At 40.3% G+C, this 19,296-nt stretch overlaps 1 protein-coding gene across 2 annotated transcripts; it reads left to right on the top strand.

The window, feature by feature from the left end:
- Window positions 1-1,445: 1,445 nt before the first annotated feature.
- Window positions 1,446-17,389, top strand: LOC112216197 (CDK5 and ABL1 enzyme substrate 2). 2 transcript variants are annotated; one of them, XM_024376021.2, is made up of 9 exons: window positions 1,448-2,057; window positions 4,273-4,368; window positions 10,279-10,356; window positions 10,623-10,728; window positions 10,804-10,975; window positions 11,076-11,173; window positions 11,433-11,539; window positions 11,702-11,906; window positions 15,159-17,389. In XM_024376021.2, the coding sequence occupies exons 1-9, from the start codon at window positions 1,516-1,518 to the stop codon at window positions 15,297-15,299; spliced, it is 1,545 nt and encodes a 514-aa protein (XP_024231789.1). In that variant the 5' UTR covers window positions 1,448-1,515; the 3' UTR covers window positions 15,300-17,389. The 2 variants fall into 2 exon arrangements, with proteins under 2 accessions (XP_024231788.1, XP_024231789.1); XM_024376020.2 differs by having other exon boundaries at window positions 1,446-2,057; window positions 10,623-10,975.
- The last annotated feature ends 1,907 nt before the right edge of the window (window positions 17,390-19,296 follow it).

Raw genomic sequence — 19,296 nt, 5'->3', positions numbered from 1 at the left:
AACCAAATGCAACCACAGTTATCCAAAATATGGCCAATTATCCAAAACATAAATCCAGATTTCAGGTCAGGTAAATGCAGTTATCCAAATACAATAGAATAGTTTAAATGTGAAGCAGAGAATCAAACAGATAGGAAGAAATAGACAGATCCATCTAATCATTCTGCTAAAGTGACAGATTATTCTGATTAGACTGTTCAGTGGTAAAAAGCTAAATCATGTCTCATATAGAAGTAGATCAGTGGATTATGAAACAATACTTTTTATCATCATAATTTTCAACTGAAAGTGGTTCACTTAACAGCCATTCCCATATCATATACACTCCCATCTGTCCATCATTTTGTATTTGAAATAAATAAAATGTTTCATATGAAGTGACAGTACGGAATGTCACCTTTTATGGTAAGGGCATTTTCATACACACCGGTTTTACTGTTTAGAAATTAAAGCACTTTATGTCTCTAGTCCCCCTCAAAAAATGCTAACCTCTCACCATTACCAATAACAGGGGAGGTTAGCATTTCTCACTCATCATTATTCAGGATTCATTCATGATTATCCATAATCATGGGAGCATCCACATTAATGTAGAAGTGTTCAGAAACATCTTCTATTCTTATTTCAAATAAAAGTGACTCCAAAATGACACAATACATTATTTACCATTCAGTTCCTACTGGGCAAGACATTATCCGAAACACAACCAAAACAAACTGCAAATGCTTCCAACAACAGTTTGTAGAGTCACAAGCTTGACATAGTCATTGCGTGCTCGGAATATGGGACCAAATACTAAACTTTTGACTACTTTAAGATACTATCATTTCATTGTTCCAAATAAAACATATTCAAAATGGGTGGACTAGATACACAAAGTGATATCTAAACAGTAAAAAAAATATATATATGAAACATTTAATCTCATATCCAAAATTCTGGAGAATAGGGCCAAATGTACACATTTTTGCTTCTCTGCAGCACAATGTTACTCAATATAAATCATCACCAACCTTCTGGGTAAAGCAGGCTATTAAGTAACAGATCCTTATACAATAAATTGGTGATTAGGATGAAATTAGTAGGACCATAGTTAATAGAAAAATCTATTAAAAGATGTCCAATGTTTTGCTGATTAAATGCATAGGGTCGAATATACCTTGACTATTATGCATCTATCCGTTACAATCTATTATTATCTGTTGTTACATTGGTGGAGTTCGTTTTGCATGGCCCGGTGCCCCGGGTGGATGGCTATTTCACTTAAGGACCAATGGAATGGTCCTAAATTAACAACTCCGCTAACCCGGGGCACCAGCCCACGCAAAACGAACCGAATAATGTATCAATCAGTTACAATGCATCGCCATCAACTCACAGCCAATCCCCTAAAACCAAACCGTACTTATTTCAATAATGATACGTTTGAACCAATCAGCTTATGGTGGGCGTGGAGAGGTCCTCTCGCCGGCTAAATTCATTCCTCAACGAGCACAATCGTTCTATTATACTAGAATGGCGACTGCTGTTTTCGGTCGTCAATGTACAACAGGCAGTAATACTGCAAAATCACACAAAGAACACCTGCGAAAAGGTAAGGATTCACGACGGAGACAGGCGGCTCTTTTGTTCCTCAACAACATATCTTTAGACGGAAGGCCTTTGTATCATCTCAGCAATGGAAACCACGGTCAAAGGGAGGCCGCCGAGCTCCGAAGTCGAGACGCCACCGGGGCACAGGCGACTGGACACCCTCTTTTCTCATCGAGTATCTACGGAACCGTCTCCCTTGTGGCACCCTCCTTGGCCGGTGGCGTTGCTCCTACTGTAGCGGGGATCAGTGGACTGAGCCCAGTCCCTCCTAATTTGGTCATGTCTACAGACACGGGTTCAAGTACTGCTGTACGGTGTAGTGAGGTGTTTTTTGAGGGAGTTGACCCCATGGTCCCACCAGATACCCCTCTGTCCCCCACCTCTGGACCTCAGACATTCAATCCAAGTGCCAAATCATCATTTGTGCTCCAGACTCAGAATTCCGTTCCGGGGGATACACAAAGGTGAGAAATAGTATCTAGCTACTACGTTTGTATTATAGGGCGGTAAAAAATAATGGATTAATCTGCCATAACCATCAGTCACGACTAACGTTAGGTGTTACTCACTCTGCTGTTTTATTCATTGTAACCAACATTGGCTGTTTCAAAGTTTGACAGAATAGGCCTGATTTATAAATGTGGTCTATTTACTTCCGCATATTTCATTTCAATATAGAAATCTACGGTAATGCAAATGGCCACAGACTAGACCGTACGTCAATTTTAGTTATTTAAATCTATTTCTCAAAGCAATCATTAGAACGTCTTAATTGTCAGCTGCCACATTGGGAAAAAAATATTTCCCTGTCAAAGTCCTTTTTAAAAAAAAAACTCTGCAGCGACAAATGTAGCTGAGGAACGCTCAACTCTGTTCTAGTATAAAGGAGGAGTTGAGTTTTGATTCAATAAGTTGTGCAGCACTTGTAGCTGAGGAACGCTTAGCTCCTTTTCGCAAAGCTAGTATCTTACGCACTTGTATTGCTAGGAATTGGCGTGTATAAAAAACGAAATAGCCCGTCAAAGGCGAGAGGTTAAATACAATTCAATTTACTGCGAGTCTGCCCTGCAGATTGTCCATAGGGTTGGTCCTTATGCAGGGGGAAATTGGTCGCGCGATTTACTAGCAACAACCGTTATCATCAGTCGATACATGTACAAATGTCAATTCTGAAAACGCTTACCTGTACCCGTTTTAAGTACAACCGCGTTCCTTCCGCGGGATCCGAAATTCACACGTTTAATAAACCCTTATCGGATACAACTACCGACCTTTTCCTAATTTGGGTTGCTCAACTCAGCGCGAATGCTCATGTGCCAATTGTATCTCCGCTTACATCGAGGACGCTACGTGAGCAACACAAATGTGAGAAAAAGTAGGTATTGTTTACGTTTTTATAAAATAAATAGGAATTTTAGCACAGCGCGGAAGGACCGCGATTGTACAGGACAAACATACGTACTGTAGACCTACAGGTAAGCGTTTTCAGAATTGAACTTTTTTCAAGTACTGACTGCTGGTAAACTCAATGTTGTTACGAGCAAATCGGCGCCCAGTTATCAACATTCAACCCTGCCTTGATATAAGAGAACAGTTGGACGATCGCTTAGCTGCATATAGCAACGCTAGTATTTACACACTAGGGTTGCTGGAAATTGGCTTGCAAAAAAACGGAATCGTCAGCCAGAAGTTAAAATATTCTGTCCATTGTCTGTATAGTTGGTCTTTGTGCAGAGGGAAATTTGAGAACACACAATGGAACTTAAAATGAAACAATTTCCACACGTGGGTCTGTTGTAGACCTATGAAGTTCCTCTCCTTACTCGTGTCAAAGTAAATGTCCCCTACTTTTTTTTTGTGCATGTTTGGCGCACGTGCTGGACTTTTATTTTGACATGAATACTAACTATTTTGACATCATATTTGAAAAAATACCCATGTTTGAGAAATCTCTTTTAATTTATGTTCTATTAGATTTTTTTTCTTCTCAATTTCCCCCCTGCATAAGGACCAACCCTATGGACAATCAGACTCGGAGTAAGTTGAAATTGCATTTGATTTAACTTCTCGCTTCTGAGGACTATTCGTTTTTTACAAGCTAATTCCTAGCAATGCTAGTGTGTATGATACTAGCAATCAAATTGTATTGGTCACATACACATATTTAGCAGATGTTTCTAAAAACAGCTAAGCCTTCCTCAGCTACAAGTGCTGCACAACTCATCACTAAATTAAACATATTTAGTTGGTATTGGTTTGTTAATTGTATGATTCTCTGTAATGCTGTGCTTTGTGTAAACATTACATTAATTGCTGTCAGGCCTGTGTTATCATCTCACCTTCTCCTGCCACCGCATCTCTTGCTCTGCATCTTACCTCTCCATCATTCTCTCTGAATATGTTTAGAAAAACAAACATATTACTTCAACTCCCTCTCACACAACATTGTGATTTTGGCATTATTATTCAGACATGTCATGTAAATTCATCTTTAAGGTCTTCCTTAGTTTATTATTTCAAGAAAATGGTTCATTCTTCCTCCATATTTGTCTACCTCCATATTCTAAAACTCACTGACAAATTATATGGTACTGTTGCTACCTGTTGGTTGAGATATTAGACATGACTAAAGTTGACGTTTAATTGACAATTATGTTTGTGTTCTCCATTTTGTCTTAGATCACGGAATCATTCGGGCTCTCCAAAACCTGCAAGGGTGGCCAAGAAGGTCCACTTTATCAAGAATATGAGGCAGTATGACACAAGAGGCAGCAGGTGAGTTTAAAGTAGTAGATCAGGGGGTGCAGGAGATGTGTGGCGTAAACTGTGTATTCTAATGAAGTGAATAACCAAAACAAAATGTATAAAGCATTCTTCTATAGGCTCAACAAGTGGTATCAAAAAAGTAATTCTAAATGGCATTGTAGTCACCCATGACATACAGGAAATGAATTGCATTCATAAGCATAGGCTTTATAGAGAAGAGGGAAGAAGATTGCAAAGAGACCTGCTGGAACTTAGAGAACGCTCTTAAATGAGTAACAGAACGACTGTGTGGATTGCAACAGTGCATTTAATCAAATCAAAACACCAAAAAGGTGTCCTGTGGAAATATAACCCTCCCCGGCATTAACAGTAAAATATCCCTTATGTAAGATGGGACTGAACTATCACACTCAAGCTGCACTCAACCTATTCTCACTCTGTTTAACTTAGTCTCTTATTCAATGTGTTTTTTATGAATGAGGAACCTGGGTGAGGCTTATAGGGCTACAGCCTAGTCAGGTTGTCTTAGAAAGAAAAGTTTCCCTGGAGACACAAAGATAAGACACACATTTTTCTAAACTTATCTGTTTCAACAAGGCAAACCGTTTTAGAAGCCCTCTCATTTCTCCCTACCTGAAAATTACTTAATCATAGACAATATCACATTGATAGTCGTTTTTGCATGTTTTCCTGAACTTAGTGCAAAATGCAAATACAGTATCGCACGTTGCTGGCATGTTATAAGATGTTTTGCAATAACCAGAGCCAGGTATTTAGAGAGATGGGACATTGCGGTTTCTGTATCATAATGCATTTACGTGGCACTGCAGCCATGTTGGCGCACAATTAACATTACATGCGGAATATAATGCCTAGAAAGAGCATTATGGTGCATTTACATGACACTTAAAAATGAAATGGCAGTCCTGTTCGACCTCCAGTAAAGATGGTATCCGCAGTAGGGGAAACTGTGCCACTGACCACCCAACAGCCGTAGTTATTGTTTCTGTTTTGTTAACGAAGCAGAACTGGGAGCGGCGTGGATTTGGTTAAAAAAAAAAAGTTACAAAGTGAATTGCATATGCTGCTGTTCTATTGCGTGTGCAATGATGTCCGAGGGGGAAACAAATGTGTCCTTTGTTTGCAGTTGTAATATTGCAAACGGACGTGTCACTTTCACTGTTAAGGATTCCAGCTTTAACGTTACATGTGTGTTAAATTAATAATGTGATGTACTGAATGTCTACAATTTAGAACAATATTCAAAATGATAAAATTTGGCCCAACTCTTAATATACAGTGCATTCAGAAAGTATTCAGACCCCTTGAATTTTTCTACATTTTGATACGTTACAGCCTTATTCTAAAATGGATACAATTATTTTCCCTCCGCAATCTACACACAATATCCCATAATGACAAAGAAAAAACAGGTTTTAGTAAATGTATTAAAAATAAAAAACAGATACCCTATTTACATAAGTATTCAGACCCTTTGCTATGAGACTTTTTAACATTTTTATAATTATTTATTACAAGAAACACAAGGGGTAATATTAAAGTATTAGAACATGAAGGACAAACAATTCAGCATCAAGACACTATCAAACATGTATCAGTCTTTCAGCAACAGAGCCATCCTTGTGTGAGGGAGCGTGTGCATGATAGTGATATTAAATGTCATAGTTTCCTTTTTCATGATCACAATCTTGTGAAACACGAACCCTTCAAGACCCCCCACAGTTCCCCAATAGCTGCCCCTCAACCATTTGAGACGGAAGAAAAAAATGCAATTAATTTCATTCCCCACCCCCAAGAACCCCCCAATGCACCAACAACCAAGAGAATGAACAAAAGGGAAAGACAGAAGAAAACAGCAAACAACAATGCAAAAAAACAAACATTTAAAACAAAGGACATCAAGGACAACTGAAATCATAACATTAATGCCTACTTTATATGTTTGTGTGCATGTCTGGCACTATTACATGTATGTGTGTGTTCTTGTATGTGTTTATTTGAATGAGTGTGTGTATATGCATGTGTACAAACACCTGCACAGCATCAGCCTCAGGCAAACCGGCATTAGTTGTAAAAACACTGCCACTAACATGCTGACCAGACCGGACACGTCGCGTGCCCGAGCATCGCAAAATAAATGTAGAAATCCATGTTATTCAATTATTGCACCCACACTGCTCGCACGCGCCAACGAGCGTCTGCGATGCCAAGGGCTAAAATAGAACTACTTTCTATTTCTGAAGCGGTTCTTGCTGAAAGTCCTGCCTCTCCCATCTCCTCATTGGTTTATAGAAGCAGGTACCCACGTGTCATCTCCTCATTGGTTATACCCCCGTGGGTGATTGAAAGACAAACTGTTTTGCCGGTTGTCGTGGTAATACTATGAAAGTTTAAATGCCGACCACCATATAAGTTCAAAGATGAAAAGCCTGGAAGGAGGAGAGATGACTAAAAACGATTCGGTTGGCCGTTTTATGTGTGGATTAATTGTCGGAGTAGAGGACCTTGTGCAGTTCAGGTAAAATAACAACTCAATGTTTATATCCCAGGACAAATTAGCTAGCAACGGCAAGCTAGCTAAATAGGACAAATTAGCTAGCAAGTGCAAGCTAGCTAGCTAAATTGCCATACATGTTTAATGCTTTTCGACCTGTCCCCAAATGAATGTCATTGGTTCAGAGTTTGTTTTGATATTTTAACCTGCGTGTCGTGATCGCTTTTGGTGAGGGGGGACAAAATAAAACTATGCACGATGGCGCACGCATGCAGCCGGTTTGGGTTCCGTGTTAGTGTCATTCAAATGTACTTTTATTCTGTTTTATTTAGACTTTTTCCCCCCTTTATCTTTTGACCATCATTCTATCTCTCTCTCTCACACAGCAACTCCACTCCCACTTGTCTCCAATTACACATACCCAACCCTCAGCTTCCCTTAGCCCATCCCATCTATCCCGGCTGGCCACCCAATTTGTGTTTCTACGCAACACATATCTTTCAACTATGCTATGATGTTTAACATACAATTTCAAACCATCTAATCGAATAGATTCTACAGATTGTGTGTTGAAGATAAATACGTTTACTAAGAGTATTAGTAATTTACTGACCCGGTTTCTCCAGATCCCCTAACATTACTATTTCTAGGGTCAATTTTAGATCAATGCAATGCATTTTCATCCATTCCTGAACCTGAGACCAGAAACAGGCTACCCGAGGGCAATACCAAAATAAATGGTCTATTGATTCTGTATCCTCACAATAAAATCTGCAGAGCTTTGATGATTTTATGCCCCAAATATTCAACATTTTGTTGGTGGCAAGAATGCTATATAATAATTTTAGCTGAAAAGCACAAAGTCTTGAATCTTGCGTTTTATATATCAACTCATACACCCTGTACCATGGAATTGGTACATCAAAAATCTCTTCCCAACTATTTTGCAATCTGTATGGCACAGTTGTCAACATCCTGGTCCTCAAATGAAACTGGTGTACATTCCTATTCATGCTATTTTTTTATTCCTCTGCCAGTTTTGATCCTTTATATCAGGCAGACAGACCAGTTCACTACCTCCTCCCGCTGCCACCCGCCTCTTCCATTTTTGGGGCAATGCTGTAATAAACTGGTTGTACTCTTGGATTGAGCAGACCTTCCCGTACAATTCTGATAACTCCATGAAGGACATACCATTACAATATCATTTAAGAACAAAATACCCTTTTCAAACATCTTTCCCATAAATACAGGTATTTTATTATCAGCACATTTGAGTTCAGCCATAATATTTGTTCTACCATATCTATTGTGGAGACAAGTGATTGGTTCCCCCTTAATCACGCCATCCCTTCACATGGTTTAACAGATACATTCACATATGAAGACAATGTTCCATCCTGTCCTCTTCCCTTTCTGATATTCTGCATAGCACCAGAGACATGTAAAAGACAAGCCTGACCTCTCCCCTCTCTGGGCCCCAAGTGACTGAGCCACAGCTGAGGGAAGAAATGCAACTGCCAACACGAGTCTATTAGAAATACATTCTAATAAAAAGTGTATCACATGAATATAATGCAGATATGACATCTTAATGACTTATGTTACCGAACTAATTCTGATTCATCCACCACAGGTTGCAGGATCTTGTCTAAGTTTTCTATTGAAATTCATAGTGGAGAGCTTATTTTATATATTTTGTGATATGAATACCGAGTATCTCTACTTCACCATCAGCCCATTTTATAGGTAAGCTGCAAGGTAATGTAAAAGTTGTATTTTTAAGGATCCAATATGTAATATTGTACACTTATCATGATTAGGTTTTAGTCCAGAGAGTACAGAAAAGGTATCTTTAATGAGACGTTGCAGGGATCTAGCTTGCGGACTTAACATAAAACTTGAGTCATCGGCATACATGGACACCTTTGTTTTTAAGCCTTGGATTTATAATCCTCTAATGTTGTTGGATCTGATTTTACTAGCTAGCATTTCGATGGCCATAACGAATAGATATGGTGACAGTGTTTAACTCCCTTGTTTAACTCCTCTTGACAATTCAAAACTCTCTGAGAAGTAGCCTTTATTTACTATTTTACACCTGGGGTTGCTATAAATTATTTATACCATGAGACTTGATAGTGAGATCAGGTGCATTGTTTCCATTGATCATCCTTGAGATGTTTCTACAACTTGATTGGAGTCCACCTGTGGTAAATTTAATTGATGGACATGATTTGGAAAGGCACACAGCTGTCAATATAAGGTCCCACAGTTGACAGTGTATGTCAGAGCAAAAAATTTAGAATTGTCCGTAGAACTCCGAGACAGGATTTTGTCAGGGAACAGATCTGGGGAAGGGTACCAAAACATTTTTACAGCATTGAATGGCTCCAAGAACCGTGGCCTCCATCATTCTTAAATGGAAGAAGTTTAGAACCACCAAGACTCTTCCTAGACCTGACCGCCTGGCCAAACTAAGCAATCGGGGGAGAAGGGCCGTGGTCAGTGAAGTGACCAAAAACCTCTCCTCTGTGGAGAAGGGAGAATCTTCCAGAAGGGCAATCATCTCAGCAGCACTCCACCAATCAGGTCTTTATGGTAGAGTTACCAGACAAAAGCCACTCCTCAGTAAAAAAACACATGACCGTTCAGTTGGAGTTTGCCAAAAGGCACCTAAAGGACTCTCAGACCATGAGAAACATCTCAACGATGTTCAATGGAAATGGGAGACACCTGAGCTTATTTTCGAGTCTCATAGCAGGGTCTGAATACTTAAGTAGGGTCTGAGTACTTATGTAAGGTATTTCTGATTTTTGGTTTTAATACATTTGCAAAAATTTCTTAACCTGTTTTCGCTCTGTCATTATGGGGTATTGTGTGTAGATTGCTGAGGAAATTGTTTTATTTAATCCATTTAATAATAAGGCTGTAATGTAACAATGTTTTGAAAAGTAGGGGTCTGAATGCTTTCCGAAGGCACCATACACATTGTACTAATAAGTGCATTACTAATGCTGTAGTTAACTGTAGTTTGGGGCATTCTTGAATTGCGGTGGCATTTGGGCACTACATACATTTAAATTTAAAAATGCTTTCCATTCTAAATCAACTAATATGCTTTTTCTTTTTACATTAGGATAACGTGCCACCAGTAGGAGTAGTAACACCAGTGAGACATTTTTGGTTATTCAGGATTTTTTAAAACTGTAGCCCAGATACTCAAATCTAAGGTCATTAACCCTTTTAAAAATGTATTTCAGTGATATGGTTAGGGCTGCAATACAGTATGTTCCTTTGTATGCGACCCGACCCGTTTAGTAGTATGTGACTGTAGCTGTTGTTTGTGTAGTCTGACACTGCGGATGTTCTGTGTGCTTGTACTTGCTATCTGTATCCTGCAGGATCATGATGATTTGTGCCAAGCGGTCTCTATGTGCTGCTTTCTCAGTGCTGCCCTATGGAGAGCATATTCACCTCAGGTACAGACACATAGCCCTAACCAACTACAGCCCACCTCTATCCCTCTTGTCTCACTATATGACCCAGCCATCCTCTCGTGTGTCCTGAATCGCCATCAGGAAAGGAGTTGTGTTATGATGATCACAGGTTTTAATGTGGAGCTGCATAATAATTATATAATGTATGCCATTTAGCAGACACTTTTATCCAAGTGACTTAGTCATGCAGTCATACATTTTACGAGGCATGATGGTGACATGAGTAGATTCTCTTTCTGCACACCCAGTGACCCAAAGTTGGAGGCACACAAACTACAGCTGTCCTCTGGGGTGGCATCTGACCTGTTCCCTGGCCTGGAGGGCCTGGGGGTGGAGCTAGGTGCATATGGAAAGGTAAGGTTGAACTGGAGAGTAATTGCACACTGTCTGTCTGTGCTTTGTGTTCGTAAACGTCTCTTTCCTCATCAGACGGTATCGTACGCTCAGTTCCTTTTCCCCACTAATGCCTTGGTGAGACCGAAGAGCAGTGGAGCACTAGAGCCCAGCACAACACAGACCCCCCTGTCACGTTACCAATGCAACGGCCAGAAGAACTACACCACCCCGTCTCGACTCAACAGCACCATGGGACAGGACCTGAGTACGCTCCACTTCACTAGAATACAGGTTACATGCACTCTCTCTTTGGCAAATTGTTTTTGCAATTATTACTGTCTTCTCATTTAATATCATTTTTACAGATATAGAAGACCTGGCAGACTATGATCCCTACCTACTCAGTGACCCTCAGTGGCCTTGTGGGAGACACAAGAGAGTTCTTATATTCTCATCATATGTGGTAAGCATTCCTATAACATTATACATGTTACATACACCTCACCACATTACTTTGTGACTAGACAATACATCACACACTGACAATCCAGAATGCTCTGATTTTGTTCAGTTGCACCATTATCAACATAAAACAATCCATATCGTAAGGGATTTTATTGACAAGTAAACTTTACTGCACATAGTTAACACCATCATAATGCAATCTCTATGAATAGGATGAAAGCAAAGTTCTCATATTTATCTTGTTCCCTGTCTTCCAGACGACTGTTATTGAGTATGTAAAGCCGTCGGACCTGAAGAAAGACATGAATGAGACGTTTAAGGAGAAGTTCCCCTATATTAAACTGACCCTCAGCAAGATAAGAAGGTGCATGAACACGTTGTGCATTTTTGTCTACTGTCTGTTTCAATCGCTGAAAATCACATTTGTATCTTTGTCTCCAAACCACGCATTTACATATGCAAATCCTGCATATCTGCCTACCATACACACCCATGTGTAACCTGTAACCTCCCTCCTGTTTGACAGCCTGAAGTGGGAGATGCGTGCGGTGGGAGAGGAGTGCAGTTTGCAGCCGGTCACAGTGGCCATGGCATTTGTGTACTTTGAGAAACTGGTGCTGCAGGGCCGCCTGAACAAGCAGAATAGGAAGTTGGTGTCTGCAGCCTGCGTCCTACTGGCAGCCAAGATCAGCAGTGACCTGAAGAAGCAGGAGGTCCGACAGCTGATTGACGTGAGTGAAGTTTTTAGTTTTTTTACACGTACAGTTGAAGTCGGAAGTTTACATAAACTTAGGTTGGAGTCATTAACTTGTTTTTCAACCACTCTACAAATGTCTTGTTAACAAACTATAGTTTTGGCAAGTCGGTTAGGACATCTACTTTGTGCATGACACAAGTAATTTTTCCAACAATTGTTTACAGACAGATTATTTCACATAATTCACTGTATCACAATTCCAGTAGGTCAGAAGTTTACATACAGTGGGGGCAAAGAAGTATTTAGTCAGCCACCAATTGTGCAAGTTCTCCCACTTAAAAAGATGAGAGGCCTGTAATTTTCATCATAGGTACACTTCAACTATGACAGACAAAATAAGAAAATGTATTTGCAAATTATGGTGGAAAATAAGTATTTGGTCACCTACAAACAAGCAAGACTTCTGGCTCACACAGACCTTCTTCTTTAAGAGGCTCCTCTGTCCTGCACTCGTTACCTGTATTAATGGCACGTGTTTGAACTTGTTATCAGTATAAAAGACACCTGTCCACAACCTCAAACAGTCACACTCCAAACTCCACTATGGCCAAGACGAAAGAGCTGTCAAAGGACACCAGAAAAAAAATTGTAGACCTGCACCAGGCTGGGAAGACTGAATCTGCAATAGGTAAGCAGCTTGGTTTGAAGAAATCAACTGTGGGAGCAATTATTAGGAAATGGAAGACATACAAGACCACTGATAATCTCCCTGGATCTGGGGCTCCACGCAAGATCACGCAAAATGATCACAAGAACGGTGAGCAAAATTCCCAGAACCACACGGGGGGACCTAGTGAATGACCTGCAGAGAGCTGGGACCAAAGTAACAAAGCCTACCATCAGTAACACACTACGCCGCCAGGGACTCAAATCCTGCAGTGCCAGGCGTGTCCCCTGCTTAAGCCAGTACATGTCCAGGCCTGTCTGAAGTTTGCTAGAGAGCATTTGGAGGATCCAGAAGAAGATTGGGAGAATGTCATATGGTCAGATGAAACCAAAATATAACTTTTTGGTAGAAACTGAACTTGTCGTGTTTGGAGGACAAAGAATGCTGAGTTGCATCCAAAGAACACAATACCTACTGTGAAGCATAGGGGTGGAAACATCATGCTTTGGGGCTGTTTTTCTGCAAAGGGATCAGGACGACTGATCCGCGGAAAGGAAAGAATGAATGGGGCCATGTATAGTGAGATTTTGAGTGAAAACCTCCTTCCATCAGCAAGGGCATTGAAGATTAAACGTGGCTGGGTCTTCCAGCATGACAATGATCCCAAACACACCGACCGGGCAACGAAGGAGTGGCTTCGTAAGAAGCATTTCAAGGTCCTGGAGTGGCCTAGCCAGTCTCCAGATCTCAACCCCATAGAAAATCTTTGGAGGGAGTTGAAAGTCTGTGTTGCCCAGCAACAGCCCCAAAACATCACTGCTCTAGAGGAGATCTGCATGGAGGAATGGGCCAAAATACCTGCAACAGTGTGAAGACTTACAGAAAATGTTTGACCTCTGTCATTGCCAACAAAGGGTATATAACAAAGTATTGAAATAAACCTTTATTGACCAAATACTTATTTTCTACCATAATTTGCAAATAAATTCATTAAAAATCCTACAATGTGATTTTCTGAATTTTTATTTTCTCATTTTGTCTGTCATAGTTGAAGTGTACCTATGATGAAAATTACAGGCCTCATCTTTTTAAGTGGGAGAACTTGCACAATTGGTGGCTGACTAAATACTTTTTTGCCCCACTGTACACTAAGTTGACTGTGCCTTTAAACAACTTTGAAAATTCCAGAAATTGATGTCATGGCTTTAGAAGCTTCTGATAGGTTAATTGACATAATTTGAGTCAATTGGAGGTGTACCTGTGGATGTATTTCAAGGCCTACCTTCAAACTCAGTACCTCTTTGCTTGACATCATGGGAAAATCAAAAGAAATCAGCCAAGACCTCAGAAAAAAATTGTCTGGTTCATCCTTGGGAGCAATTTCCAAACTCCTGAAGGTACCACGTTCATCTGTATAAACACCATGGGACCACGCAGTCGTCATACCACTCAGAACGCATCTCCTTCCTGTCTCCTAGAGATGAAAGTACTTTGGCGCAAAAAGTTCAAATCAATCCCAGAACAACAGCAAAGGAACTTGTGAAGATTCTGGAGGAAATGGGTACAAAAATATCTATATCCACAGTGAAACGAGTCCTATATTGACATAACCTGAAAGGCCGCTCAGCAAGGAAGAGCCATTGCTCCAAAACCGCCATAAAAAAGCCAGGCTATGGTTTGCAACTGCACATGGGGACAAAGATTGTACTTTTTGGAGAAATGTCCTCTGGTCTGATGAAACAAAAATAGAACTGCTTGGCCATAATGACCATTGTTATGTTTGGATGAGAAAGGGGGAGGCTTGCATGCCGAAGAACACCATCCCAACTGTGAAGGACGGGGGTGCCAGCATCATGTTGTGGGGGTGCTTTGCTGCAGGTGGGACTGGTGCATTTCACAAAATAGATTGCTTCATGAGGGAGGAAATTGTGGATATATTGAAGCAACATCTCAAGACATCAGTCCGAATGTTAAAGCTTGGTCGCAAATGGGTCTTCCAAAAGGACAATGACCACAAGCATACTTCTAAAGTTGTGGCAGAATTGCTTAAGGACAACAAAGTCAAGATATTGGAGTGGCCATCACCAAGCCCTGACCCCAACCTATAGAATATTTGTGGGCAGAACTGAAAAAGCGTGTGCGTGCAAAGAGGCCTACAAACCTGACTGTTACACCAGCTCTGTCAGGAGGAAAAAATAATTATCTCTACTATTCTGACATTTCACATTCTTAAAATAAAGTGGTTATCTTAAGTGACCTAAGACAGGGAATTTTGACTAGGATTAAATGTCAGGAATTGTGAAACTGAGTTTAAATGTATTTGGCTAAGGTGTATGTAAACTTCCGACTTCAACTGTACATATTGGTCATTTTAGCAGACGCTCTTCAGAGCAACTTACTTTCAATTGTATTATTCAACCTACCCATTTGAGCATTGCATACATTTTTTAAGAATTGAAAATACAGTACCTTGTGTGTTTTAAAATGTATGGATAATTTTGCTCACGTCAGGATCACTTGAAATAACTGAATTATTACGGTAATCAGAGCATTGGGCAGTATTGTAGGAGGTTGTCTTCTCGTTCTTAGCCCCCCTTCTCTTTCTCCATGGTTGAGCAGAAGCTGGAGGAGCGTTTTCGTATAAACCGCCGGGAGTTGATTCCATTGGAGTTCCCTGTCCTGGTTGCCTTGGAAATGGGGCTCTACCTCCCTGACAGCAAGGTCATGCCGCACTACCGCAGGCTGGTGCAGCAGGGCTAGATTGGAGGTGGCCCGGAGAACTGGCCTGTGACAGTTTTGATATTTAAGTCCTGATGATATTGATTGGAAATGCTGATCCTGAATCAGCACCTTGAGAGATGCACCTTCTGCCCTAGAATCTGTTCAGGTGTAGCAGGCCAGCCCAGCTTACAATGCTCCTTATAAAAATAAAGTTTAGGTACTCTATTTATTTGATTGAATGCAATCCAATATCTTGATAACTTGATATGATAATATCTTGGTAATATTTTCTGCAAAGCTGTTGGACTTTTTCTTTGTATGTTTTGATTCTTGTTGGGTCAGCTTGTTCTGAACTTCTTTCTGGGTTGTATATGGCATTCTGATGTGAATATTTTTTTCATAGAAGGCTTCAAAACCATGTTTATTTGTACAAAAAGTACACCTTAAATATTTGCTAAAAATTAGCTCAAAAACTGAGTGTAGGATGGCAACCCGATGGGGGTGTCTGTAAGAACACAGGACTTTTACTATTCTCTAGTTTAGTTCTTTCGGTCTTAAAGGCATTGGTGCTCGGATGAGTGGCAACGATGGGTCACATGTGATCAGATGACAGATGTAGATGGTTTTAGTTGTCAGCACACGCATCTGTTTGTGTCCATTGTACGTACTGGTTTGGTTGCTTGTGAGAAGAGGGCTAATGACTGAAGGTGAGAGCACAGATCTCCGAGGGTTGACTTGTTGTTCAAAGTAAAAAAAAAAAAAAATCAAACCAGATTAAGACTTGCAGTGCATTCAAAATACATGACAGTGCTTTGTTATAGATGATGTCACAGATCACGTTAAAGGTGGGGATTGTTCCTTCTAATCCTCTGTACTTTCATTTCTAACTGTGGGAAGAAGTTTTAACTTAGACACATACTTTAAATAGAGTTTAAGGTCCTCATTATGTGATGTTGATGGTTGCCATATCAGTTTGAAATAATTTAGACGCCCTGAAGTAATTCCCTGTCCGAAGGTAGAGAAATTGTTTTTTTTTGTGTGTAAATTGTGCCTGGTATTGGTATCTTTGCTCATTATAGCTTGTGTTGATCTTACTATTTATTCACTCACTTTGAAAATGACACATCAGTCATTGGACTTAAAAGGCCTCATGTGATTGAGATGACACTCTGGCCAGCCCAGAACTCTCATCCTCAGCTGTTTTTATTGTATCATTTGTTTAGAACTTTTCTTGGATGGTATTTATTACCCTTTTCTTGGGTTGGAATCTCAACAGTTTTGATCATGTCAGTTCTGTAGCTAGCAATCAGTCTAATTGTGTAGACTTTAAATCACCACTGTGCAATCAACTGCCTCTTTGATGTTCTATTACACAAATTACTTTTCTGCTGTGAATGGTTTTGTTAAGTTGCATGGTTCAGTCAAACTTCGTACTTGGTTGGTATTGTATATCAACACCCAGGTATAGGATTTGCAATAAGTATTCTTACCATATTGTTCAAAGTACTGGATCATCCACAAGCCAGTTGTCATATTTTTTTTAGCTCAGGAAATATCTTTGAATTAATGCTTTATTTTCCACTAATCATTCTGAGATCATGGGATTTATCAAACAGAAACTCTGGAATGAGAGCAGGTAGAAACCAGTTATTTGTGTGTCCTAAAAAGTGTATTTATTTACAGTATTTTGTGTATTTCTCTTCATTTGCATTGTATTATGCCACTTGACAAAACAGTAAGAAGTGCCTAAAACCACCATGAGTTGAATGACGTATCAGTCCTATCCAGATATTATTCCCTCTTGTATTTCACTCTCTCTTATTGCTGTTGGGGTGTTGTTTCACCGTACCTGTGAATATCATGGAAAATTGGACTCTGCTTAATGTGAAGCTCATTGTTCTTTGAGTGATCTTGGAAATAATGTTTTGTACGGTAATGTGCAGATTTCTGCTGTGGTGTGACTGGATGTCTTTGTTTTGCAAATGTATGCTTAAATCACCTCATGTAATTGGTTTCGAATGTGAAATGGTAGAACTTCAGACAAATTTGTGATCATGGATGGTGTCAATTTTGTAAAAGTATATTTTTATTCTTAAATCAGAAAATATATTTAAACATTTTCTAACGATTTTAAGACCACATGACTGGAGTTTTTTAAAAATATTTTTAGGCCAGGAAGCTACAGGTCACATTGGCACATGTAGCTGTCACTAGTCTACCAAGACCCAAATCCTAAACAGTCACAATATTCTGGTTTGCAATATCAGGGAACACACTTTAATGTTGTTGATTCAAGCTCTGATTTGAGCACGTGTGCATCAATTTGTTATAATTTTAACACCCAATTGAGGGTAGGTGTCTGGTAGTGGTAGACCGCTTCAGTGCTCTAAATAACACATCAGCTAGTAAATAGTTTTAATAAAATATTTAATCAAACTGGACTAACACAGGTACTAATCCAAACTCATATCTTTGTCATCATCCTTGTCTTTGGAATCATCGTCCTCATGGTCAGACCTGCTGTCTGTCTCCATGGCTTTAGCAAAAGCCTCAATGTCTGGAATGGAGGAAAGCTCAATCAATCTTGGTTTCACCAGACCAGAGAATTTTTGTTTTTCATGGTCTGAGTGTAACAGTATAACTTCAGGCCGTCCCTTCGCCCATACCCGCCCGAATCAGGGACCCTCTGCACACATCAACAACAGTCACCCACGAAGCATCGATACCCATCGCTCCGCAAAAGCAGCGGCCCTTGCAGAGCAAGGGGAACTACGACCTCAATGTCTCAGAGCAAGTGACGTCACCGATTGAAACGCTATTTAGCGCGCACCACCGCTAACTAAGCTAGCCGTTTCACATCCGTTACATGAGTCCTTCATATACCCTGATGAAGACAGCTTGGCTGTCGAAACGTTGGAGATAACATTTTTGCATCTGAACTCCTAGAGTGTGCGGCTCTCCTTTATTTTCACGTTTTCTACTCCGCTAGCCAGCACCTCGCCTAAATAGGTGTGCGTTTTTCTTCTAGACCGAGTCCTTTAGGTACCTTTTGGCAAACTCCAAGTGGGCTGTCATGTGCCTTTTTACTGAGGAGTGGCTTCCGTCTGGCCGCTCTGCAGAGATTGTTGTCCTTCTGGAAGATTCTCCCATCTCCACAGAGGAACTCCAGAGCTCTGCCAGAGTGACCATGGAGTTTTTGGTCACCTCCCTGACCAAGGCCCTTCTCCCCCGATTGGTCAGTTTGGCGGGGCGGCCAGCTCTAGGAAGAGTGTTTGTGGTTCCAAACTTCTTCCATTTAAGAATGATGGAGGCCACTGTGTTCTTGGGGACCTTCAATGCTGCAGAAATTTTTGGTACCCTTTCCACAGACCGTGCTTCGACACAATCCTGTCTTGTAATTCCTTCGACCTCATGTCTTAGTTTTTGCTCTGACATGCACTGTCAACTGTGGTACCTTTTTATATAGACAGGTGTGTGCCTTTCCAAATCACGTCCAATCAATTTAATTTAGCACAGGTGGACACCAATCAAGCTGTAGAAACATCTCAAAGATGATCAACGGAAACAGGATGCACCAGAGCTCAATTTTGAGTCTCATAGCAAAGGGTCTGAATACTTATGTAAATAATCTATTTTAGAATAAGGCTGTAATGTAACAAAATGTGGAAAATGTCAAGGGGTCTGAAAACTTTCCCGAATGCACTGTATTTGGTGGTGAGTGGAAATGCCAAATCGACGCTTCAGATTTATACATTCGGTGAAACATCTGGCTCATTGTTCTATCTGTGACTGTACTGTTGGTATGACTGTTGTTGTTCTTCTTCTGTGGATTTTGTGACAGTGGGCAACCACCTTTTAAGGTCCATTACCGCCACCAACCGGACTGGAGTGTGTACCAGAGACAGGAAAAATCTAAATCCTACCTGTTATTCTCATCTTGAAGAACTAGCATATGTTCCACTCTCTCCATCTCCTCCTGACAGTGATTACACCTCCCAGTGAGATGTTTTCATACCAATTTCAATGAACTGCTGAG

The sequence above is a fragment of the Oncorhynchus tshawytscha genome, linkage group LG16 (genome assembly GCF_018296145.1).
Source record: "Oncorhynchus tshawytscha isolate Ot180627B linkage group LG16, Otsh_v2.0, whole genome shotgun sequence".
In the NCBI taxonomy this organism is placed as follows: domain Eukaryota; kingdom Metazoa; phylum Chordata; class Actinopteri; order Salmoniformes; family Salmonidae; genus Oncorhynchus; species Oncorhynchus tshawytscha.
The sequence above is the reverse complement of the archived record's forward strand: the minus strand, read 5'-3'. Positions and strand labels throughout refer to the sequence as shown.

Excerpts from the sequence above, each read along its gene's own strand:
- LOC112216197 (XM_024376020.2), top strand. The coding sequence starts at position 1,516 with ATGGCGACTGCTGTTTTCGGTCGTCAATGTACAACAGGCAGTAATACT. Across the intron at positions 10,976-11,075 it reads CACCATGGGACAGGACCTGA|ATATAGAAGACCTGGCAGAC; the intron begins GTACGCTCCACT and ends TCATTTTTACAG. Across the intron at positions 11,540-11,701 it reads ACCCTCAGCAAGATAAGAAG|CCTGAAGTGGGAGATGCGTG; the intron begins GTGCATGAACAC and ends CCTGTTTGACAG.